Consider the following 25,924-nt stretch of genomic DNA (forward strand, 5'->3'; position numbering starts at 1 on the left):
GGGGGGGCAGAGGTTAAGTCGTACAGTTACCTCGAGTCATACATTTATGCACACACTCACAATTTTTGTCTGAGAATTGAAATCCCAACATTAGACAGAAGAAAGAAAAAAAAACAACATAGAATCATAAGAGGTATCTAAGGCAGCATGGCTTAGTGAAAGGTTTAAAGCATGGGAGACCACCACAAGCCCAGTCCAAAGGGGTGCCAAATCACAAGTCGAGGCGTTTGTGGGAAACATTTCTTAACTAGTTGAGACCTATAAGCCTATTGCATCTTCCCATGATTGTAGATGTTACATTTTAAGGGGCATCTATTAACCATCTATTAATTAGCATTAAGTGCAGGGCGTTGTTGTTTCGGGAAACCTGAAATGGTGTTGATGCTGATATGCATGTGCATAGGTTAGAGGTTGTGCCACAAAAGGAGGTTTACATTCACTGCTAAATTCAGCCCAGCAAGGCACTAGTCTGGTAACATGAACGACTCTGTTGCGGTTGTTAAATCACAACTCAGAGAGGGACATATATCTTGTACTGGGTTTTTAGAGAAATATAGACGAAAAAAGCAGCTTTACTTGCAGTGCAAAACAATCACAACCGCAATACCTAGAGGCACCTGCGTGAGTGACTGCATGTTTGGTGGCTGAGACCTACATAAACAAAGTAAGGCATTAATAAACTAGATACCTGTAGAGATCTGCCCATCCAGGATGTAGAGTAGACCAGTCACTGCATAAGCTTTCACACCTGGGAGTGTGAGTGTGTGTGTGTGTGTGTGTGTGTGTGTGTGTGTGTGGTGAGACAGTAATCTCTTAATGAATGCTGAGGCAGGAGAGGACACGAGAGCAGGGATGTGAGGGGAGAGGGGAAAAAACCCGACGACGCCCCACAAGTTCTACCCTGCCCAGAGAAAATACATTTTGCACGTCACCTCTGGCAAAAAAAAAAAAAAAAAAAACAGGGTACGGAGGAGAAAAACGGGACACAGACATGAAGAGCAAGGACTTGCCCCTAGCGGAATGAACAAGAACAAACAAATTAATATATACTTGGGGAGGGGGATAGTAAAAGCAACTAGCTAAAGTCTGGATTAAATTTTCAGAGGGCTTGCTCTGATATAAGCCAAAAGGAAAGCCGTGCTGTGAGATGTCTGTGGTAGGAGACCATTGTTTTTGGTTGTGTTCTTTTTCCTTACGGTCAGCCTGCGATCTGCCTCTGGAATGAAGTGAGGACTGGACTGGACAAGGGGGAGGAGAAGAGAAGGCAGTTCTAATGCAGGCCGTTGGGTAAAAGAACCATTCTCTGTCATTCTCAAAGCACTGATTATTCTGTCGACAGAGGTTGGTAGTGATTGGGTCAATTGTCGGGGACCTGTTCTAATGATCGACAGTGACGAGCCCAGTTCCTCTCCTTCTTGATTGGGTGGGAGGAAGTAAAGGAGCTCTGCGATAGGTTGTCTTGGGAGATCTTGTAGGCGTTTTCGTATCATGGTCGCAGTCATGGGGAGATGTTGGTCTCATTCGTCGGCAGCGCTGGTTCCTCGCACTTGACCCTTTCTGCGAAGCTGAGATAGAGAACAGACAGGATGTACAAGAGGAGGGAGAAGGAAGTGAGATAGAGGGAGGTGGCAGTCCTTATATAGAGATAACCGACAAACAATACAATGAATATCCACCAATGACGCTTGTTATGTGAGGGCATGGCAAAAACTGGAATTCTGCAGTGTAAAAGCAGGCTGCTGCAACTCGACGGTCTTCGGGGGTGCTGATAAGTAACGCAAACACGTTCTTTTTAGCAAGGTTCCCGAATAATGCAGTAAGACTGTAAAGACATATGTGATATTAATGATATCAAATAGGTCCTTTTTTCAGAAACATTTTCGCAATGTTAATCAAATAACTCCTAAGTCTGCTTAGCTTAGACGCATAGTTCAGCTTTAAGCAGCGTTTTCTTTAGTAGACGAGGCAGAAGAGAAGGGCTTTGAGTTACTGAATTTAGTGATTCGAGGAGAGTCTGAGCTCGTGTTAAGTTTTGAGAAGCTGCACTCCAGACTCTTTTCATGGCCAACCGCCACGGAAAAAAGCCCAAGTAGAGGTTGGATATGAGACAAGACCTGACGATCGGACCATGCTGAGGCGACTGAACGAGAAGGAGCCCTCAGTTTTCTACAGGTTCCACAACCTCACCTCCATTACTCCTTAATCTCCCAACTTCTCTCTCTCTCACACTCACACACACACACACACACACACACACACTCTCTCTCATTTGCAATCATGGCGCAGGTGCTTCTTCCAGTGCAGAATTCCATTTGTATGTTAATGAGCCTTCAAGGAACATCAAGATTGTTTTCTTCTTTTTTTCCTGGCAGCCTGTGCCAAAACACACACTTTTATACACACACCCACAGGATGCTCACGCACAAACACATCAACACGTCGTCACACACAAACACCTGACAACCATCCTATGTTGTGGCAGAAGCACAGAGAGATAAGGCGGGTTAGTGGCTAACAAAATGAAAAGACTCCTGGCTTTCCCCATACATACAACTCTTGGTACACAGATACAACCACCAACAGTGACGTTTACCTATGCTCATGCAACACCCCATTCATCCATTCATCTCATATGCCCATTCACTCAATTAACCATTCATGCACAGTGAATCCCCGTTCTGTCCACTCAACAACCCACTGACCAGTGAGATTTTATTATCTCGAGAATGAAATGGGCAATTCGAAATGAATACTACACGGACCATTTACTCAAATAAAAATGAACGAACGATGACATTCATCTGAGACAGAGGAAGAACAAACAACAGCGTTTATTAACATTCTGACTGACTACTTAACATACTATGGCGGAGGGAATCAATTGTCTAGTCTGGGGACAACAGAGTTGGTGGGGAGGTGGTTTGTCAGCTGTAGAGATAATGCCCTTGAAAACAGACATATGGAGTGATGTCTGTGGCACTTTGTAGAGAAGCTAGACTTAAGACAGTCAGCTTCTTAATAATGCAAAAAATGTTGATTAAAATCCCCTCACCGGCTTCATTCTGGAGGGCATGCCAGGCGTTTTAAATCTTTGGCTCTCTTGACTTCTCGGCCCATCAAAGGGCCTGCACTGGCACTGCCAGAATCCTGCCGACTACGCCAACTCCGAGGTAGGCACTCTGCACGGGTCGGCCGCTTTCTACTTTTCAAAATGAATAACACATGGAGGGCAGGGGCTGGACAGAATACAGAGCGAGTGCGCGGAGGGAAAGAAGGAAAAACAAACAATACTGGGGTGAGCAAGGAGGGAGGAGGAGGAGGAGGAGGAGGAGAGGGAGGGAGAGGAGGAGGAGGAGGAGGAGGGAGGAGGAGGAGGAGGAGGAGAGGGAGGAGGAGGAGGAGGAGGAGGAGGAGGAGAGGAGGAGAGGAGGAGGAGGAGAGGGAGGAGGAGGAGGAGGGAGGAGGAGGAGAGGGAGGAGGAGGAGGAGGAGAGGAGGAGGAGGAGGAGGAGGAGAGGGAGGAGGAGGAGGAGGAGGAGGAGAGAAGGAGAATAATGCAGTAAGACTGTAAAGACATATGTGATATATGTGAAACATTTTCGCAATGTTAATCAAATAACTCCTAAGTCTGCTTAGCTTAGACGCATAGTTCAGCTTTAAGCAGCTTTTTTAGTAGACGAGGCAGAAGAGAAGGGCTTTGAGTTACTGAATTTAGTGATTCGAGGAGAGTCTGAGCTCGTGTTAAGTTTTGAGAAGCTGCACTCCAGACTCTTCATGGCCAACCGCTTACGGAAAAAAGCCCAAGTAGAGGTTGGATATGAGACAAGACCTGACGATCGGACCATGCTGAGGCGACTGAACGAGAAGGAGCCCTCAGTTTTCTACAGGTTCCACAACCTCACCTCCATTACTCCTTCATCTCCCAACTTCTCTCTCTCTCTCTCTCTCTCACACTCTCACACACACACACACACACACACACACACTCTCATTTGCAATCATGGCGCAGGTGCTTCTTCCAGTGCAGAATTCCATTTGTATGTTAATGAGCCTTCAAGGAACATCAAGATTGTTTTCTTCTTTTTTTCCTGGCAGCCTGTGCCAAAACACACACTTTTATACACACACCCACAGGATGCTCATGCACAAACACATCAACGCATCGTCACATACAAACACCTGACAACCATCCTATGTTGTGGCAGAAGCAGAGAGATAAGGCGGGTTAGTGGCTAACAAAATGAAAAGACCCCTGGCCTTCCCCATACATACAACTCTTGGTACACAGATACAACCACCAACAGTGACGCTACCTATGCTCATGCAACACCCCATTCATCCATTCATCTCATATGTCCATTCACTCAATTAACCATTCATGCACAGTGAATCCCCGTTCTGTCCACTCAACAACCCACTGAACAGTGAGATTTTATTATCTCGAGAATGATATGGGCAATTCGAAATGAATACTACACGGGCCATTTACTCAAATAAAATGAATGAACGATGACATTCATCTGAGACAGAGGAAGAACAAACAACAGCGTTTATTAACATTCTGACTGACTACTTAACAGGATGGAGAGAGAGAGAGAGAGAGAGAGGATGGAGAGGAGAGAGAGAGAGAGAGAGAGAGAGAGAGAGAGAGAGAGAGAGAGAGAGAGAGAGAGAGAGAGAGAGAGAGAGGCAGGCAGCGAAATGCTCAGCAGCTCCACTCTAGCTGGGAGTTAGTAGACATCAGTGGCTGGAATGGGGAAGAGAGGTGGACTAATGCCTAAAGTAATGCTAGACTACTGGAGCTAGAAAAACACTGGTAAGAGCTACTCACATTACAAGTGTTATTCCGAAGTTACTCAATGAAAACAAACTATTGATGAACAGAATGGCTTTTTATGGCTTCAAGTGCAACCTCCCTTCCCCAAAAACCACAAATACAGTGATCCAACAGTCATCTCATTTTCTTGCTCTGGGCCTAATGAAGCACTTAAGAGTACGGCAGCAACATAATTACACATTGACGAACAGATAAAAATCACAGAGGAAGGATTAATTACATTTGCTGCATTTTAATGATTGTGGTTAGGAGAAAATCAGTAGTAACAAAAATATAGACTTCATTACATGGAATGGCAGTGAAATTACACTGCGGGTAATTGGCAGATTCTGAAAGCTTACAGTGGCATGGATGGATGGATGGCAAGACTGGGGCTGATTATAGAGCTGATTATTTAGCTTTGGGAAAATGATCAGACGCAGAGCTGAAGAGGAGATCTGAAAACTGATGATGGTCTCTCATGAACCTCGTTTCCACTGTTGTCCATGTTGAAGTATCCCGTTACAACAGAACTCTTTACCAGTATTAGTTCTATACAGAGTTAGCAGAGCCTTAATCTCTGAAGATCTATTACGGGAAATCATGAGGAGGTCGAACCTCTGGGTGCAGAATATAGAACCAAACTCAGAGGGGAGGCGGTGCCTGTCTGGACAGGGTATTTGGACAGAGCAATACTCACTTTAAACAGCCACCAGTCCCAGTTAACACAGTAACAAATAGTGACACCTATCCTACTCCCCATCAGATAAAAACAACCTCCAGATTGCCTTTACCATAGATCTCCTGCTTGCCTCTTATTCTTAAGGGCTTCTCTTCTTCACCTCTCTAGCCAGTAGTAAAAGAATGGTTCCAAGTGCCCCTGTTGCACAATCCTTACAGTGAATTCAGTACCCTAGCCACAGTACTCCAGCATGCTAGCCATGCTAGCACCTCATGGATTTGGCACTGGAACTCACTCATTTAGCACAAATCACAGTTTGCATAACTCTACAACAAATATGTTTTAAATGAGTATTTAGACATTTTTGGAGTTCCAATGGGAAACCATTAGGGATTTATTGTAGTAATATGTTGATACTTTCAGAAAAAGCAAAGTGCCACACACTCTGGCTGAACATTAAAGTATTTATTGAGCGATGACGTTTCGGCCTGGGGCATTCATCAGATCGTGACACAGAATGTTGATACTTAACAGAATTAAAATTATGGCAATGTGTTAACACTTAACAGAATAGTCAAATTATGGTCGTAATCTAGCCAAACCAGGACCATCAGCATACCCTGCTAGAGTGTTTTGCAAAAAGGCCCCTTTGATGTCAAACACACCACATGCCATAAACAACTCCAGAGGACTCTGTTAGGGAATATATATTTGTGTGTGTATATGTGTGTGTGTGTGTGTGTGTGTACCTCCTCCAGCTCTTTCTGCGTCTCTGCCTCCATTCTTCTGATGTCCTCCATGGTGAGCTCCACCCACTTATCGATCCAGCAGAAGAGCTGGCGGTGAAAGTTGGTAAAGATCCGCTTCTCTGATTGCATTGATAGATAGAGAGATAGAGAGATAGAGAGATAGAGAGATAGAGAGATAGATAGATAGATAGATAGATAGATAGATAGATAGATAGATAGATAGATAGATAGATAGATAGATAGATAGAGAGAGAGAGAGAGAGAGAGAGAGAGAGAGAGAGAGTTACACATTGATAAGGGGAGAGAGAGAACACAGCAGTATGGCAGGATATGAGGTCGAGGGGAGCATGTCTATGGTAACTCACTCTGTGAATGAAGCTCTCCACTTTGCTCTGCAGGCCCCACCACTTGAACTTGACGGTGACCAGTTTATAAGCGCACATGCGGGGGCAGTCTGGCTTATTAGCCAGCTCCTTCTGCAAGAAAGCACACAAACACAAGCAAGAAAACATCACCACTACAGACATGCTGCGTGTGCGCTCATTTGTCTGTAGTAGAGGCCCCTGTATGACCCCATGACATATGGGACAATCACAGTGAAGCCGACAAACACGCTACGCAAGGGAGGAATCGCCACTGCTTAAAATGCATGAGCATTTAAACTTTCACACTCAATAACAACTTCTGCTGGAGAACACAAAACAGCATGACGCTTTGATAGACAGCCACCTAAAAAGGACCAATCACAACGCTCCACTTATCACATTCTGCTGAAGCGCAATAAATAGGTAATGCTTTGGTGGCGATGCTTGGTGAAATGATAATCAGGAGTGGAACAGCTGAGTGTTTTTTGTGAATCTCTGATTAAAAAACAAGGAAAAACTGGGTGATCCAGACAGCGTCAGGGACCGAGAGAGAGAGAGAGAGAGAAAGGATATGAGAGGAACAGAGGGAAAGAGAAACAGAGGGAGAGAGGGAGAGTGTGTGAGAGAGAGAGAGAGAGAGAGAGAGAGAGAGAGAGAGAGAGAGAGAGAGAGAGCGAGCGAGCAAGAGTGAAAGGAAGAGAGCGCATAAAGAGGTTTAACTCTTGATAAAGGGGAGCGTTTCTCGGCACATGACTCCGTCTGTGACACTACTCCCGCTAGGACTGCCTTTGTGGCCGGGCAAGCGCAGATGAAAGGCGCTCGTGACGCGATAACACCGCGGATCAGCCGCGCCCGCCGCTGACATTATTAACAACGGGGACCCGCTAAATCTCTCCTCTCTCCCTTTCCTCCCCCCTGCTCTCGCGCTCCTCACGGCTGTACGCGTGCTCCCTCCATCCCAGAGTGCACCTGGTTAATTAATCATTTTGATTTTTACGGAACGCGAGGGGGGATAAAAGGCCTGATTCCCTGTTGCAATAACCAGAATCCCTCTGACGTTTGATAACACGACCAAAGAAAAAAATAAAAATGTGTGTGTTGGGGATGGGGTTATAGGTGGGGGCTGGGTGGGGAACATCAGGAAGGAGAAAAAAAAAAAATGGGAGAGAGGGATTAAAAAAAAAGGAATGCAAAAAAAATGGAAAATTGCAGTAGGTTCAGAAAAGTTGTCCCTGCCAAACAGAGAAACTCGACTTAAAAAGGATTCCACATCAAAACGTTTAGCGGTGACATTTTTCAACTCTCCCGCTCAAAGGAGGAAGTTTTGAGGAGTGCGGCAAAAAGCGGGGTGCGATACGGGCGTGTGTGTGTGTGTGTGCTCGGAGATAGACCACAGGTGTCGGCACAGAGAAATTGAGGTTTTGCTTTGGCGTTTCGGCTTGCTTTCTTTCCGTCTGGAGGCAGGGAAAATCCCATCTAATTAAAAAAAGGCTCCCAATAAAAATCTAAAAGGCTTTCAACTACTTTGGTGGAAAGCTTGGTGCTTGAAGAGTTGGAGTTCTGCCTGGCAAAATGCAACTGCAGATTCATTTCTGTATGTGAAAGTAAAAAGACTGTCAATTTGCATGTGCTTCTGTTTATGGTAGAGCTTTATCATAAAAACTCCCGTCAACTTGAGAGGGCTCACGCTACTCGGAGAAACTGAAAGGTAAAAGCCTCATACATTCTGACAGATCTAATTTTGAGTGATGCCCAGGCATAGGCACCTCCAAAAAAAAATAGAATAAGTATTTGTTTAGACAATACACTTCTGTTTTACTCAGCCACGATCAGTTTTACAAACAAGACATTTACTACTGGAGGAGAGCTCAGCAGACAACAAGTGCCTTCTGTTGTCAGAGCAAAGAACAAAATAGTTCATTGAAAAAGAGCTCATCTCTTCTATAGACGGCAGAGAGCCAGCTGACACTGACACACACACACACACACGCACACAGACAGCCCAGAGGCCCACAGAGGGCAGCTCTAATCTAGCCCATCAGTGTGATTTCTATTACGCTCAATTAGAGCTGAGAGAGAGCCATTTATCTTCATCACACCTCAGCCAACATCTTCCACAACGCCATCACTTTCTGCCGCTCGCTTCTCACCCTCTCTCTCTCGCGCGCTCACACACACACACACACACACACACACACCACACTCACACACACACACACACTTCTCACACACACACCCACACACACACGTAACCTCATCCTGTTCTCACACCCTCTTTCTCCCTCATGGACTCACTGACATTCACACCCATAATAACCCTTTTCTCTTACAGACTCCCACTCTGCCACCCCCCGCCGATCCTCCACCCCAGCGGTCCTTACCTTCCAGTTGGGCCCCAGCGGGCCGCGGTTAGTCTTGGCTGATTTAAACAGTGCTGGGTCCTCATCTTCCTTGTAGTCCTGAAACAGACAGACAGACAGAACAGCATACAGACATCAGGACCATGTTCACATATATAATAAAACCCATGGCTTATTTGAAAGCGCACATGCATTCATTTATTATGGTTGTTTCATGATGAATATTGACATGCGTTCTACGACTTCTTGCTTGCTTCTTACTATCTTGCTATCCCACAAGGCCAGAGTGATGGCAAAGAATCATTCCTTTTTATTTAAAAAGGGTATGACTAATTTTGGACATGCCACTTTTCATAAAAATGTTTTAAAAAAAAGGATGAAAACGCTTCTTTTTTTGATTCAATGTTTCTACCACATTGTCTTACAACCTTTAGCCATGTGGCAGTGTCATTTTCAGTCAGAAAAAAACATATTGGTCAAGAGAAAGAGAAAATCAACATTTAATCAATATTTGCCAGGGGTATGAATCATGTTGCCCTTAATGGTTTGCATTTCCTGACCAAAACATACATAGGTCTTATTGAGGTCTAGTTTTAAACAGCTTCCTTACTGAGAGAGTGAGAGAAAATGAAAAAGAGAGTCAGGAAGAAGGGAGCAATGGAGAAGCAGAGATGGAAAGAAGTGAACTTAATGAATAGGAGAGTGAGAGAAAGAGAAGGAGAGAGAAGGAGGGAGGAGGGAGAGCAAGAGAAAGAGGCCGGGAGAAAATGGTAGCCACTAAAACAGATGAGCGAAAAAGCTTTACATTTCGGCACAGCTCGGGGCTTTCGCCACTGTAAATAAATCATGACGTGCCTGAAGCTAAAAGCAGCGTTTCAGGGCTAGTAGTCGACAGGAGGCAGCTAAACGAGTGTGTGTGTGTATAGTGAGTGTGTACAGACACAGACACACACACACACACACACAATACACCATACTCTTCTTAAGAACAGACAGGGTGCAGTGCCTCCAAAAACAATGCGTGACTCTGCACTAATGAGGTAGGATGAGAATTGAGTTGAAGGAGAAGAGCATGTGTGTGTGTGTGTGTGTGTGTGTGTACACGCAGGGGCTTTAATTACTCTCACTGACTGGTCGGTGGTGCAGCTCGGTAGGCTGCTGGCGGCCATGCCTCAGGCTATGGACTGATAGGGCCCACAGACACACACTGTTGCAACCAGCTACAAGACTACTGCTTCATTAGCCACTGAGAACCACACACACACACACACACACACACACACACACACACACTCTCTGCCCCCACCTCGGCTTCTCTATCGCCACCCCTCTCTAGCAGAGCCAGACTAGTAGATGGAAACATTAAGCATCTACATTGCTGCACCAACACTGTGCGGACAGGTCTAGAATATAGATAGGGTGTCTTACTGCCACACACACGCACGCACACACACATACACACTGAAGGTGGCTAACTAGTGGCAACCTAAGAGTTCTACTACACTTTGAGGTGGAAAAACAAAAATATTTCTCGCCATTCCTCCCCCTCATGGCTTTCCAGTGGCTCTAATGTGTCAGTTTGTGCTGGAGGCTTTGACCGCTGTTCTCTTGGCCGGCCGCTGCGGGTCTCAGCTCGCGTTGGTGTCGGCCGCTGAACGGCGGCGCTCATGTGAGCGGACAGCCGCCCCCCAGCGCCACTGACCGGTAGTCAGATCCCATCTCCGAGACGTGACGCTGGGGGGGGGGGGGGTCAAGGACGGTCAGCCTTTTTTGTCAGACCAGTGGCAGGGAGAGGGACAGGGCAGAGAGGAGGAGTTTGATGCCAACATGACAGGAGGGCTTGCTGGTATAAGACTTACTGAAATAAGAGAAAGCAAGAAGGATTTGGGGAGAAAATGTCTGCCTGGCTTTACGCCTTCCTGTGGGTTTGCAATGCGCACATGTAGTGCTGGGGGGGCTACTGTCAGCTAGGGTTAGTGTCTGGCCAATGCAACAGTGGTCAGAAACAGCCCAATGGAGAAGGGAATCCGAAATCCCTATACATGAGGTTTCCAACACACACAATGTTTTGCTGGAATTTTGCTATATAGTATTTTAGCTCCTGAACCACATCATATTCACTTAATCCTATTCCTATCTCAAACATCAAATACAGGTCAAGATCCGTGATGACTGAAAACCTTTCATGCCTTCAATTAACACAAAAGGCTTTGTAACCAAGCATATTTTGCCATGTCCTTTAAGTAAACGGATTTAATAAAATCTGTCAGATGCCTGAACTAAAAGCAAGCCTTTATGATGAAATGATGAATGTGAAACGGACACCAAAGTAATTCACAAAATAACTCTTCATGAGCCCTTGTCCTTACACTAGAAAAACAGCACAACCTGCTGGGGAAATCCTGAATTGCAGTCCTCAGACAGAAAGGCACAAGTCTACTACATGCTCATCAAGCGTGTCTCTTCTCTCTCTCTCTCACACACCTCACACACACACACACACACACACACACACACACACATTTATTTATGTCCACATGAAGAAAATGGTACAGGGACACAAATATTAAGAATGCAGTACAATACATATGCAAATCTATGGACCAGTAGCATGCACCAGGTCTTCACAATATCACTTAACTTAAGTGATATATAACTTAAGCACAATACTCAGTTCTTAAGGGTATAAGTAGCAACATCTCCGCCATATGTGGCGGCGGCCAATAATAGCAGAGATGGCACAGTACTTTGCAAGCTGTTTAGCCCTTCCTTTGGCCATCCCAAGTAGTTGCAGCCCTCTTACTACCAACCTGTGTACGTGTCCTAGGCTACCAAATATGAATACGAGTAGTCTGCACCTATATAGCCTAGCTCTGAGATGGTGTTTCTCACACACACACACGCACACACACACACACACTATTTGCCTTTAAACTGTTGACTACTGTATAATTTAAAGGACCCTTACCTCTAACCTATGAATTCCCCATTAAAGATTTGCTTCCATTTACCTCCAAAGTGCAATGTAGCAGGCAAACAGAGAGACCCATTTTATACATGTTATGACTATAACTAACCACATGATGGCATCAACACATAATCTGCATGTGATGAATAAAAATAAGCATGGGTGCTACACCCATGAGCAGATGTGTTGACGTATAGCAGATCATGTGTTTGCTAGCATGATCTAAAGCACAGCACAGATTAGGGCACAGGCTCAGGGCTGGCCTGAGGTCAAGAAATGACAGAGAGGCTAGTCTTAAATACACAACCAGAACCAGAGTGACTTCAGGGTTCCCACTCTAAGTGAAATGTAAAATTCCATGACTTTTCCCTGACAAAAAAACTGAATTTCCATGACCTATAATGAAGGGTCCAATATACCGACCAAAGATTTCAGAACAGTAAAATAATCTTTTACTTTTATAGAGCGGCAGATGGATAAAGGGGTATTGAATAAACAAAGTTGGACTAACCACTACTACTCAAGCAAGCAGTACAGCTAATAACCAGCTATACACCAATTCTGAATGTAAATATATTTGTATTAGTGTGCTTTAACAAGTAAATGTTAAACTGCTACAACAAAATTCCCTGATATTCCATGACTTTGCCCCCTAAATTATACAATTCCCTGACTTTCCATGTCTGGAATAGAATTTCTAAAATGCCATGATATTACAGAAATTCCATGACCCATGGGAACCCTGAATATAAAACAAGCATAGAGCCAAGGGGAAAACAAACAAACAAGCATTGAATGCTAAGCGAGAGAGAGAGAGAGAAAGAGAGAGACCGAGAGAGGGAAGTAGACAGTTGTGTCCACTTAGCTGCTGAGTACATCCAATCCTGCCACAACCTGAGAGAACAGCCCATGTTACATGATCAATAACATAATAATCCATATTTTTTTCTGTTCATTCAATAGCCAGGTGTTATTTTTTTATCCTCATTATCATCATCATCATGATTATTATTAGTATTATTATTATCTATATTACTATTATTGTTGTATTGAATGCTTTGGCAACACTGTAAAATTTACATTCATGCCAATAAAGCTTGTTGAATTGAATTGAAAATTGAATTGAGAGAGAGACAGAGAGAGAGAGAGAGAGAGAGAGAGAGAGAGAGAGAGATAGACTGCTGCTTTTTAAAGGATGTGAGTGATTCCATGTATCTGGAGTGAGGGCAGAGCTACTTACTCCGGGGGCCACTTGATCTCTGTCGGCGATGTCAATAGGCACCACCTCCACCGACTTCCATGTTGCGTTGTCGAGTTTATGGACCTGGATAAGGAAACATCATTCATTACCTACAGACTTGTTATATTAGGCAAGTCACATGCAGTGCAAGCCTCTTTTAGGTGTCCTAGTACACAGTCAGGTATTAGTGCAGTCGGTCGGCAATCATATGTAGTGAACACATTTTAACATCATTCATCATCACTTCAGTAATTCAAGACAATTTAAATTGTAGTATGTTAATATATTCCCCCCATTAAGCTTTTGCATTATTCTATTCACTGCTGTAACACTGCAAAATCCTCCACTGTGGGAAGAATTAGCATCCCTCTAAATGGTTTGATTTATGGAGAAAACTGAACTCTTTTAAATGTCACTTGTGATATTAACAGTAATCATTAGTATATAGCCTATAACTTTAAGAAAAATACAGACTTAACCTCATCTGTACATGGACTTACATTTTCAACTGTTCCGAGATCAGGCTTATGCCAGGTCTCAATTTTGATGAAGAAGTCATCTTTCATGTATTCATTCTGTAGAGGAACAGAACCAGTTGAGGTTAAATTAATCTGGACGTGACTGTGTTTAAGGTAAAAAAAAAAACTTACTTTAAATCACTTCTATATTTAAACAAGGGCCCTGTTCTTCAGACGAGGATTACCGATTTAAAGGGATTTTGCTGTTGACGATTTTGACACAATCTTGGATTTTTGCCTTCTTCAAAGCTGCTGCTGAAGTGGTTGTCAACACAACGAGTCCCATGTGCTCGAGCGTGCTCAGAGGCAGGCTTATCAGCATAAACAGGATTATATCAGTGTAACAAGCTGGAACCTAACAGTGCAAGCCTTTCACAGCCACGGCACTGCGTCATGGGCACAGTAGGTAGAAAGGCAAACATAAACCACGCAGTGGTGAACTTTCAGTATGACAACAATGGGGTCAAGACAATGTGAATGTTCAGACCACTGAGGTGAGGTAGACACCTCTGTAGCCGCATGCTAAAACAGAGACTGAGGAGCCATCACACACAGTGGTGTAGTCTATGTGATGTGGCAGGACTACGCAGTATACCCACTTAAAAAGCATCACCATCTCAGTATACCCACTTAAAATAGGCATGGATACGTATTAACATTTGGGGTTGATTACAGTATACCCACTACAGCTAACTAGACTACACCACAGTATACCCACTACAGCTAACTAGACTACACCACAGTATACCCACTACAGCTAACTAGACTACACCACAGTATTCCCACTACCGTTAACTAGACCACAGTATACCCACTACAGCTAACTAGACTACATCACAGTATACCCTCTACAGCTAACTAGACTACATCACTGGTCACACACACTTTAACACACATCTTCACTAGTTATTAAATCCTGTTAAATCTTTCTTTCCTTATCTTTATACATAGTTGGGGATCTCTCAGGACACCAGTGCACAATAAGTGGGCAACAAATGTGCCAATGCACTAGCACTACATATTTTATAATAGTATCTCCATGTAGGAGACTTTGAATCTTTGAATATAGGTCCAACTATCATCACATTAAGACAGCTCATTGAGTGGTCACAGCAGTTGAAGAAGAAAAACAATAACAATACCAATAAACGCAGCAGTATTCAGGACACTGCAGACCCTCTGGTCAATCGAATACAAAATCTAGCATCAAGATAATACACAAGGACTGAGGTATGTTGACCTTCTACCTTGTATTGTGGGAAAATCTGAATTAAACCGGAACTATAGTTTTTAAATTATGTGAGTGGACACACGATGTGTACACGTGCGTGCACACACTCACACACGTGCACACACTCACACACACACAGATCAGGTAAAACAAGGTGACAGTGTGCTGAATGAAACGCATTAAATGACACACCCTGATATGTCTACAGGCGCATTCCAATGAGGAAATGATGACGCCACTACACACGGCTGCACATAAGCACAAACACACCCACACACACAAACATACACATTCCTTTTCAAACCCACTTACCGTTACAACTGCAGCAAACAATGGAGGCATGCAAAAACAAAAGACAAACAAACAGACCGTTAGAATAGAACCAAACGACATGCTAAAAATAACCAGGAATTCAATTCTTTATCTGCTAGTGAGGTGCAACGGAAGGAGATAAAATTACAACAACAACAACAAAAAAACGGCACAAGTTACTCACTGGTCCGACAGTATGGGTACGCATTCCAGGCCTTCTCGTGGAACACGAGAGACCCTTCTGGTGCAATCATTTTCACGAAGGCTGGCACTTTACTGTGAAACAAAACACACATCCAATAGTTTTGCACAGCGATTGCAAAAGATGGGCTCCAGTATCTCTACTGAATATGGTTTATAAGACTAAGGGCTAAACTAACTACGCTGAATCCCACCTGGGATTCGAACCAGCAACCCTCTGGTGACCAGCGCGGCTGCCTAACCTTTGGGCTAATCTGCCACCCCTGGGTATAAATTATAAAAGGAGCACTTACAATCTACAGACCTGCAGGTAAAACATATAGAAAGAATTTATTTGTGCTTTTTACAATAAATCTTGTCATAGCTGGTTCTTCGTAATGTCTGCATTAAATCTCCATACGATACACTGTGCACGTGTGTCTCTTCATATGATGTGTGTAGCGTGTGTGCATGTGTGTAGCGTGTGTGCATGTGTGCAGCGTGTGTGCATGTGTGTAGTGTAGCGTGTATGTAGCGTGTGCATGTGTGTAGCGCGTGTGTGCATGTGTGTGTGTGTGCATGTGTGTAGCATGTGTGTAGCGTGTGTGTAGCGTGTGTGTAGCGTGTGTGTGCATGTGTGTAGCGTGTGTGTGCATGCGTGTACCTTTTCAGGTGGTAGATTTTGTGCGTGTACTGGCCCTTCTCTCCGTCCTTCACGTAGGGCTCATTCTTAAGCACCTCGATGCCCTCCCCTCCACCGGTCTCATTCTTACTGGCCTCTGCTACCGAGTACAGCTGCCCCACTTGGTACTGAACACAGGCAGAGAGACACACACATGCACAGATTGAATGACTTGTGTGCATGCAGTGAACACACAGTTGCATTGTGAAGAAATGAGACAGAAAGGTGGGAATCCTGATTCGAGAGTTTGTGTACAAATCCGACGATTTTCAGGTTACATACAACTAAATAACCTAGGGGTTGTTAAGGAGTATGTTTTAATGGACATGGAATATGACATTTGGCAGAGGATGCTGGAGCGTGGTGGGGACACAACTAGACAGTCAAAGGGTGCCATCTAGTGGCCACAGAGCAAAGCTCTGACTCAGACGCAGCTTGCATTTATGCCCACTCGGCGAGGTGAGGACTGGAGTTTATTAAGACAGACCGAGAGGGTGGGGTCCTGCTTGAGTGAGAAGGAACATTATGTAAGCTCATTTGCCTATTGCAAGACTACTGTTAGTGAGCTAAAGGGAAGAAACGAGCTGTGGCTTGTCAGTGATTCAGCCGGCAATTTTCCTCTTAGCAAGAAAACAACATCTTTGATGAGAGAACGACAGCACAAACACACACAGTCAGTGAACCAATAGTTCGCTGGTGCAGCCAACCCAGGCTTGGCCTTTAAACCCGTTTGTGATGCTGATAACCTTTTAATATGTTTGTGTTATTCTAACGTGTTTGTGTCATCTGGAATTTGCCAGCCGCACGTGAATCAGCCCGAGAGTGATGAGTCACTAGTTCTTAGGAGAGGCACATTTATCGTTGCATCAATCTCGAGTCGGAAGTGAGCAGTGGTTTCTCCTCTGCGGCTCTGGCTGCAAAAATAACTCCTGAGCTGCTGTGCTGAGGTTATTGCATGTTTAAAGGCATTCATTCCTCAGAAGACAGACACTTTGATGTTTACAAACAGTCCCTTTCTCTTTAAGCCCAGTAATTCAGCCACAGACACCAGTGTGCATTTCATTCAGAGGGACTGGCATAAAGCATTGATGGTCAAAAAGCATTGATGGTCATAACACGTGCGGCTCAGGATCTTATGGTAACACGGAGTGACTGAGTGTGTGTGCACACACAGTTATGTAAACAAGTGGGTGTCGGTTATGGAAGGTGAGGGGGCTGCTGGGAAAAGAGGCTTTACAGATTCAGACAAGAGCTCCATTGTTTTCCCATGTGGAGCAGTCGAGTAAAACAAGGAGCAGAACGTTTTCATGAGCGAAATGTCTTTTTTAATTCACCTAACTCATAGCCGTCGTTTTTTTAACAGATGAGCCGACGGTCAAATTGAAATACAGTGACAGAAATCACATCTATCCTACTAAAGTCCTGTGTATCATGAGCTTAGACTCTACCCTGAATTAACTGCTTTTATGGTTCTCAATGAATAGTGCATTACTGCTTTAAGGGCATTTCCTGAAATACCCTTTCTCTCCCCCCCAAGTGGAACATGGCACTTTGTGTTCAAATCTGCCTTGTTCCTCGCTAATAAACAGCTATATAATAAACTGGCCATAACCTGAGGTGACCCTGCTAGCCTTAGTTGATACGATCACACTGTACATTCCTGATGGTTTGGCACAGACTAGGCCATAATGCTGTACTCTCTATATACACTAGCCTAAATGGCATTTTAATGACCCAACTCTTACTATAAAAAAACTTACATGAGCAAGAAAGAGAATAAGGAGCATGTGATGCAGTATACAGTAACTAGCCACTGTGAGCATCCAGCTTGAAGCTCCACAAATAAACTGATGACTGCATTAATTATTTCCAAGGAAATATGTTTGTTAAGTGCCAAAAAAAGCCCACATAGTCATCCCTTTTGGTTTACAATCCATTTGGTTCCGGACTCTTTACAGCATAACACGTCTATGAGATTACAGTAGACGGAGGGGGGCCAGCAGCATGGCGATGACCTGAGATAACCTTGCTGGCCTGAGTGGAACCACTTGTGCAATACACTCCTCATGAGGGTCTGAAAAACCTACGACTGAAATGCACTTCTTAGGAAACAACCCCCACCCCATCCACACACACACACACACACAAAGACTTGTGGATCTCTACACATGAGCTTCGCAAAACTCCACAAATCCTTTGCTGGGCAGGGTCATCAAGAGATATTGTCTGCCCAGACTACATAGCAGCTCCTTGTATGGAGAGCCGAGACCCTTCCACCGTTTCGTAGCTCTTAGCAAAAAATAAATAAGAGAGAGGCATGACCATTCAAGGGTATTTACGACATGCTACAATAACCGGTTTAGTTGCTACCCCATTACACTCTCCTTAACATGCAGCTGCTTGTAAATCTGTGTGTGTGTGTGGCTGTTTAAGATTTCACTTACCTCTTCAACTGTGCATGGTAACACAACACGGCTGTAAGAATAGAAGACAATTACAGTTAAATCATGACTAGTCACATTTTCAAATGCTCTCAATACATTATGCTAGTCATGCCTGTACACTTTTTGTTTTTTCAAAACAGGCCAGACGCTAACCTCAGCTCAGAGCCTGTGATTGCCAAGATGATGACATGGAAAACAAATCTAGAGAGGCAGCGATGCCTTTACTTTCCAAGGAGACATTTTGCTGAGGACGCTGACGGAGACACACAGGCTAACTCTGTTTTTATGAGTATCCATAGTGTAGAGTCCATAATGAGGCATGCATGGTGCATCAAAGCAAATGGTACAGAAACCCTCTGGTTTCATTTTAGGCCAATATCTGTGACACTTCAACTACAAGCTCAGCGAAGGAACTGTATGACTAATGTCTGAATTGTTTAGGAAAAACGGCATGGTTTCGTAGGCTTTCCCCAAAAGGGAAAGGGACCTCTCCACACCACGTCACTTTTCAGGGACCAAATCACAGGCCTAGAACACCCTATTCCTCGTCCACCCTCTTTTGCACACTGGCCAATTTAAGGTGCAGAATCACACACAGACTGCAGAAAAAATGGGCCACTACGTCTGACCAGGGGAGCAGGCCTTATGCACTGGTTTACACACACACACACACACACACCGACTACCTAGATACAGTTGATGATGATAGTTATGTGGAGGGACGGTGAAAGAGAGCTGCACTCAGTTGTGCCTGTTCTGGAGGGTTTTATAGCACACTGAGCTCCCCAAACGCTTAGAAAGTGGAAAGTGGACTGATGTGGCATTGCTGACTGTCGCTGAGGACCACAACGGCCACAAAGGGTGTGGCCATGGTACAGTCCTGACGTCATAATTCCAAAACCACTCTTACCATGACCTTCAGTGCACTATACGAGAGTTTAAAAAAGCTCACTTTAGATCGCTAACTGACTACAATTGAATTTAATTTACAAACACGCTTAATTGACAGGTTTCTACTTACTGATAAACAGCTGAAGTGAGCCAAGAACCCATCCAACTTTGAAGCGCCTTCAGTTTTGTTAACATTGCAAGATGGGACATTTAGGATTGGCGCAGGTTTGATGCTTTCTCAGACAGTGCTCTTGTGATGTCAGTCAATGACAGTGATGCCATTGATGTTGTCCTAATGGATCCTTCTCCCTGTCGTTTAACTGTGCAGTGTAAATCTCATTCTATGAATCAGGTAAATTGGTGAGTGGGAAATCCATCATTAATAATAATAATATGTTTATTTTTATAGTGTCTTTCTCAAACCCCCAAGGTCACTTTACATTAGTCTATTTCTAGTTTCATGTACCACATTAACATGCTGACATAGTTTAGAAACATTACGGTACATTCTATTGTAGTCTAAACTGTCTTGTAGCCTTTTAAGCACAAAGCTAGCTGTCAAAAATGAATCAATACACATGTTGTCACCATATTGTAGTCACAGTGTCATTGTCACCTATTGACCTTTCTTAGTAGGCCTGCTGGTTGTACGTACTATCTGGAGCATGTGCAGCATGCGTGCCATTGGCTGGCATGACCTACAGGACACATGCAGCCCTAGCAACAGGAGAGCATTGTAGCCATTGTAGAACGTATTTTCAATTCATGTTTATTTCAGAGAGAAATAAGAGAGAAAAGTAATTATTTAAATCTAAAACAAGGGACAAAAAAGAGATTTCATTTTATGGCCTTATTGCCCAGCTCCATCCTGAACCAAACTATAAAAGGTGCCTCTTGAAAGGATAAAAACTGGTATTTGATCTGAGAAATAAACATTATGAAGCATATCTGCTGCTGCTGCAGCTGATTGGAGATTACAAGTTTCCAAAGGCCACATACAATCTCTGCTAAGTTAACACACATACAAAGTACACCATGCTGGTTTGCTTGCAAGGGTGGGGCACTGCAGCAGAACTGAATGGCAAAGTGCAGTGCTCAAATTTGACAGTTATGAAGAAAAGTTGTGAAATAGTTAGACCTCGGTAAATGCACCATGTTGCTGATCAATTCTTCAGAGTGACCATAAATAACCCAGACATTCAGGCTAGGGAGGATAACATAAAACCATTTTACAAAAAAAAAAAAAAATGCATTATTTTTTTTTAAATAAAAATAGTTTAGAGATGCAATATTGTTTTTCCATATTGTTTAAATGAAGTTATATCATTTTTCCTAAGGTGCAAATATCCTTTCAGGATATGACCATGGATATAAATACACTGATAGTTGAAATGGTCAACCCTCAAAGCATCTGAGGCATTCTTAGTCTACCTCAATATTTTGATTAAATCAGATAGCAGCTCTATCAGTTAGGAGTTTCCTGTGCAAACTCTCAGAGGGCAATGCTCACCCCTAAGGTGTGAGGTGTGAGCATGTTTGCCACCTGACAAGCACCTGTGAAAGGTTAAGCTACTGTAACTGTACACTGTTGAGCAGGGGTCTGTTGCATGGATTTATAGGAGAGGGGGAGGGGAGAATGACCGTAAAAACATCAAGAATATCAAGAAATAGTTCTAATCTGGTTGTTGATTTAACTCTGCTAATCCTTAATAAAAATCAATTGAAAAAAAAAAAAAAAATCAATAAAAAAAAAACTGCGGACAAACTATTTCCAGAAGCTGTATGAACCAACAGTAGCAGGGAAATGTCCATGGCCGAGATAAAGATTGGGCTTCCCAATCCGTTTTTACGTGTAACCTAATCAAATTACAATAGGTAAAGCACAGAACGCCAGCCTTTGCAGGTGATCCATAATGTTACGTTGATGGGAATACAGAGATTGCATCACTCAATCATGAACATTTGTGTTACAGCAAAATTGTTTAGGAACACTGTCCCATGTCTTGTTTACACATATGATTAAATTATTATTAGAAATCGTACTCATACTGGTTACACCTTCCATTTTAAAAAGACAATTGTAAACGGGCTCTGGTAGAATGATTCTGAATAGGCAACCAGACTGTCATCAGATTAATTTACCTGGCTACTTAAACTGAGGGAACACAGTCATCAGTCATCACTGTCTGCTGGGCGAATTTCATAGCATAACGTTACACTTTCCAGGGACATCATCTTGGCCAGGGCAAACAGGTAACTAGACAGCTGCGTGCTTTCACAGAATCAAACACATTTCTTTCAAAGACTACACGCAAGTTACAGTGGATGATTAATTCATAAACTCGCTAGCACTAGTTCAGCTAATGTTTAGTACTAGCGCTGTTAACCTTCTTTAGCGGAATATTCGGCTAACAGCCACGCTTAGGGCTAGTTCCTGATTATCACCGTAGCAAAGGCGTCTTTTCGTCGCATAGACTGATGAAAGTGAACTGTCTGCATGCTGTAAGGTCTTGGTTTATAGTTAGTCTCTGACTATTCTGAAATGGGTAAGTTACCAGACTTAAAGTTCAAACAACTATAAAGTTACCGAACGTCATGCTGGCTGCACGTTTACGCAGACGGCAGAACTTCACTGTTACCTGGCTAGCTCTAGCTAGCAAGTTAGCCTGTCATTTGTTGCTGCCTGGTGTTTCCTATATACCAACAACGGAAGGGGTTGAATGTCAAATAAACAAATAGAGTTTGTTCAAAACAAAAACAGCACCTAAGGTAACTGTGCTCAACTCACTTTAACCAACAACTGCTTCACGCAAACTTCTGTCAAAGCTGGTGGGCAGGCCAGACACGAAGCGAGCCGGCTGAATACACCCAAACCACATCCTGATTCGTGAAGTTCAATTTCACCTACACGTGTTACTTCTCAAAAAGTCGGCTAACTATTATACGTCTAAGTTCTCTATGTTTGCCCAAACTGTTTGTGTCAGATTCAACTTTTCATACGCTTAAAAGTAAGACGAGAAGAAGCTTTAAACTTACTATTCCTTGATGAGCACCATCTTCGCGTATTTGCCTGCGGCTGCGCAATACTGCTGACGTCATGTATACTTATCAACAAGCCCCCCATTCCGCCCCTTGCAGTGTATGATTGGCTAAATTATGAAACGCTATCGTGCCATGTTTTCGGGTGACGTGACGTAAAATAATGCAAGCAGGTTGAAGTTGTAAATCTCGATTTTTTTCAATTTCTAAGGTATATCGGGGCATCTTAACATCATCAACATACCATTGTTGCCTGTGCACCGACAGTAGCCAACCACTGTCCGTGTAGGAATCCTGTGTACATTCAGTAGCCTACAGTGGTCGCTGGTATCTTTTAGCTTCCCACAGAAATTATCTGCTCAGCAAAAGAACTGCACAGAATTCCAGGAATTCTTTCCCAGATTAGCAACCAGCCCATTTGTGTTTATATAACAATGAGGAGGGGGGTAGACTTATTCCTGCCATCACACCCCGAATTTGAAGTGTCAGGAAATTCATTAAGGATAGGCCTAGGACATGCTGTTTTTTGTCTGCCCTACCTACAGGTTTGTAGAAAAGTCAATAAAACTGTTCACAGAACAAAGACTCAATTGTTTCAGACACTGCATGCCCCCCCAAAGAGACAGTGTACAGTACCTGAACCAAATTAACATGTGTGTAGTGAATGAATCATTTTTTATCTGTATGCTGTACTTTCAAGCATAAAGAATACTATTGCTGTTTAAGATACAAATAGGCTATACTAAGTGAGATTAGGGGTATTGAGCAGACTTGAGTAATCTAATGGTACAGTATGTCTTTTATGTTAGCAAACCGTGGTCATGCAAGGAAATTCATGCAGACACCAACACACCTTTTTAATTTAAACATTTTACTGGTAAAGGACAAAGATATGTCTTGGTTCTCCATGTCTGCTTTCTTTCCAAAAAAGACGGTGAGCTAAAAACCCATACATGGTACTTATTTAACATTGAAGAGCAAGAGGATCCATGCTGCGGAGTGGACATTCAATTCACAAAGAGATCAGGCCAAATGCCATGGTTTAATTTCAATTAAAAAATATGAAATCTTTTTTTAACCATTTCAACCATATTCACATGGTGCAGTTTTTTTTTTCTGTTTAATAATATCAAAATGTATAATACTGATTGTGAAACACTTGGTTTAATTTACAAAACATAATAATTATAATATTAATAATAACAATAACAAACAACAACAATAATAATAACAATAATTATATATTAAAATAAAAATAAAGGAAATTACACCAGTCTGAGCTGTAATGATTTGGCCCACAAAAAAACAGTAAATGTTCCTGCACGCACAGTATTGGGTCTTCTGTTTTTCTTTACAGTGGTTACTGGGGGCACAAGGACAACACTGCCTCAGCAGTTTACAGTCTAGAGAGCATTGCTCTCACTGGCTGCCTTCTTCTTTTTCTGTGGTTAATCAAGTCATTAGGGCCAGCTAAGGCCTCTTAAGTGCCCAGCTTTGATATCTTTTCGTTGTTTTGTTTTCTTTTTCAAACCAGTCATGAATGAGTGGTATAACTAGCACAAATCTTACACAACTGTCTCAACATTTTGACGATGGGAAGAACCTGCCGGGGGAGAGGAACTTGTAGCCGTTGCTAGAGGGTAGTCGGATGGGACGACCGCCGGGGCTGCTCCGGGTGGATATGGTCGGCGAGGGGGCAGTTTTGTGGGTGTCAGTGCCATTGTGGCCATTGGCAGGCCTGCCGGAGCTCTTGTCTAGAGTCTGGCTCCCGAGCTTGGACAGCTCGATGCTGTCCTGGCCATCACCGGGCGAGCAGCGGCGTGGCGACAGGTTCAACAGGCCCAGCACGTCCTTCTCGCTTGCTGGGCCAGTGCCCTTGCCCGTGCCGGGGATGCCCCGGATCGCCCTCACCGGACCGGAATGCTGCTGCTGGGCAGCCGCGTTTGCCCAGAAGGTCTTCAGGTTGTGGACGGCCTGGACCTTCTCGTCGATGACGGTCCTCCTCAGGCGGTCCAGGTCCGGGGCCTCGGCGTGGCTGGAGGTGGAGCCCGTGGAGGAGTAGGAGAGGGCGGGGGAAGGGGCGCTGCCGGCGGGGGACTGGTGCCCGGAGCTCGGGGAGACGTTGCTGGGCGAGCGGGAGATGTGGCCGCTGTACGGCGAGCTGGGGTACTTGAGCTTGAACTGGGCCAGGCTGTCCAGCGTCGGGGATGGGTGGCCGGTCTCCTTGAGCGAGGAGTCCGAGTTGGCCGGGCTGCTGTAGCCCGAGCTGATCTTCTGCAGCGAGGAGGAGCGCGAGGGTGGCTTGGGCCGCTCCCGCAGGCTGGCGCGGCTGCTCGGGCGGCTGAAGGCGCTCGTCTCCGAGGAGCGGAAGGCCGTGGCGGACGCCGTGCCCTTCGTCGGCGTGGAGCTGGACACCGGGGCCGCCATGCCCTCGGCGACACCCCGCTGCAGGCTCCCGACGGCGCGTAGGTGACTCTGGGTCTCTTCCAGAATCTTCTGCGCCAGCTCCTGCGGGTCCAGAGGCGCCGACCCGCCGCTCTTGTCCTCCTGCGACTTGACGGTGCTGTCCGTCTCGGTGCTGGACTGGTCCGACTCGCCCGTGTCCGAGTTGTTCACCTTGGCTACCTTCTGAAAGGGCGAGTTGGGGCTGGGCACCAGGCTTGCCTTTAGAGGGGACGTAGGGGTGCTGACGCTTCCCTTGGAAGAGACGGACGCACTGTACCCTGCCCCCGGTCCGGCTCCCGATCCCGAACCCACCCCTGCCCCTCGTCCCCGTAGCATGCGGTGCCTCTGGCCATGTCCTGGGGGCAGCGGGAGGGAGTCACAGTGGCTGCCCAGGGGCTCGCTGCTGATGATGGAGAAGCCCTCGTACTCCTCGTCATCCCCGCGACCGCCCGCCCCGCCGGCCACCACCGTGCCCTGGGGGGACGAGCGGCTTCGGGCGACCCCGTGCGGGTGCTTGTGGGACGACAGGTGTCCGCCCATTCCGCCGCGCCCCCGCTGGCTCAGGAAGTCGCTCTCAGACTTGGAGGCGAAGCTCATGGACGAGGCGATGGAGCTGAGGCTGTAGACGGAGATGGCGTCCGAGGCCATGCTGTCGGGGCAGGTAGGGGAGAAGGGCAAAGTGGGGTAGCCCAGGGGCAGTGGGTTGGACACAGACTGGGCAGAGGCCAGAGACTCCAGCGAGGAGGAGCTGTCCAGGCTGAGGCGCTTGGGCAGCTCTGTGGAGTCTTTGGTGATGGAAAAGCAGAGGAAGAGATGTGGGTGTGGGAGAAGGAAAAAGCAATTAGCAATGCCATTTAACAACCTTAATAATCAATAACATCCAATAATAGTCAATAATATAACTGCAAATGGACAATTAACACTATTACATGTTAACACAATTAGTTGTTCTTTTCAGCTGGCTATTCAATTTGTATCAATCAGTTGGCTATTCAATTTATAT

General features: G+C 44.7%; 2 protein-coding genes across 2 annotated transcripts in view; both read right to left on the reverse strand.

Moving 5' to 3' along the window:
• Positions 1–1,058: 1,058 nt before the first annotated feature.
• On the reverse strand, positions 1,059–22,548 carry LOC125289500 (phosphatidylinositol transfer protein beta isoform). Its single transcript, XM_048236390.1, has 11 exons — positions 22,474–22,548; positions 18,547–18,577; positions 16,085–16,230; positions 15,425–15,516; positions 15,241–15,248; positions 13,680–13,754; positions 13,180–13,263; positions 8,993–9,070; positions 6,608–6,722; positions 6,247–6,365; positions 1,059–1,565 (listed from the first exon to the last, which is right to left on the reverse strand). The coding sequence occupies exons 1-11, from the start codon at positions 22,491–22,493 to the stop codon at positions 1,518–1,520; spliced, it is 816 nt and encodes a 271-aa protein (XP_048092347.1). The 5' UTR covers positions 22,494–22,548; the 3' UTR covers positions 1,059–1,517.
• A 778-nt stretch (positions 22,549–23,326) lies between these two features.
• LOC125289533 (tetratricopeptide repeat protein 28-like) overlaps positions 23,327–25,924 on the reverse strand; it is a 150,033-nt gene continuing 147,435 nt past the window's right edge. Inside the window, 1 exon segment of the mRNA XM_048236433.1 lies at positions 23,327–25,706. Coding sequence (XP_048092390.1) covers positions 24,055–25,706 — 1,652 coding nt within the window. The 3' untranslated portion in view covers positions 23,327–24,054.

The sequence above is a fragment of the Alosa alosa genome, chromosome 24 (assembly GCF_017589495.1).
Source record: "Alosa alosa isolate M-15738 ecotype Scorff River chromosome 24, AALO_Geno_1.1, whole genome shotgun sequence".
In the NCBI taxonomy this organism is placed as follows: Eukaryota; Metazoa; Chordata; class Actinopteri; order Clupeiformes; family Clupeidae; genus Alosa; species Alosa alosa.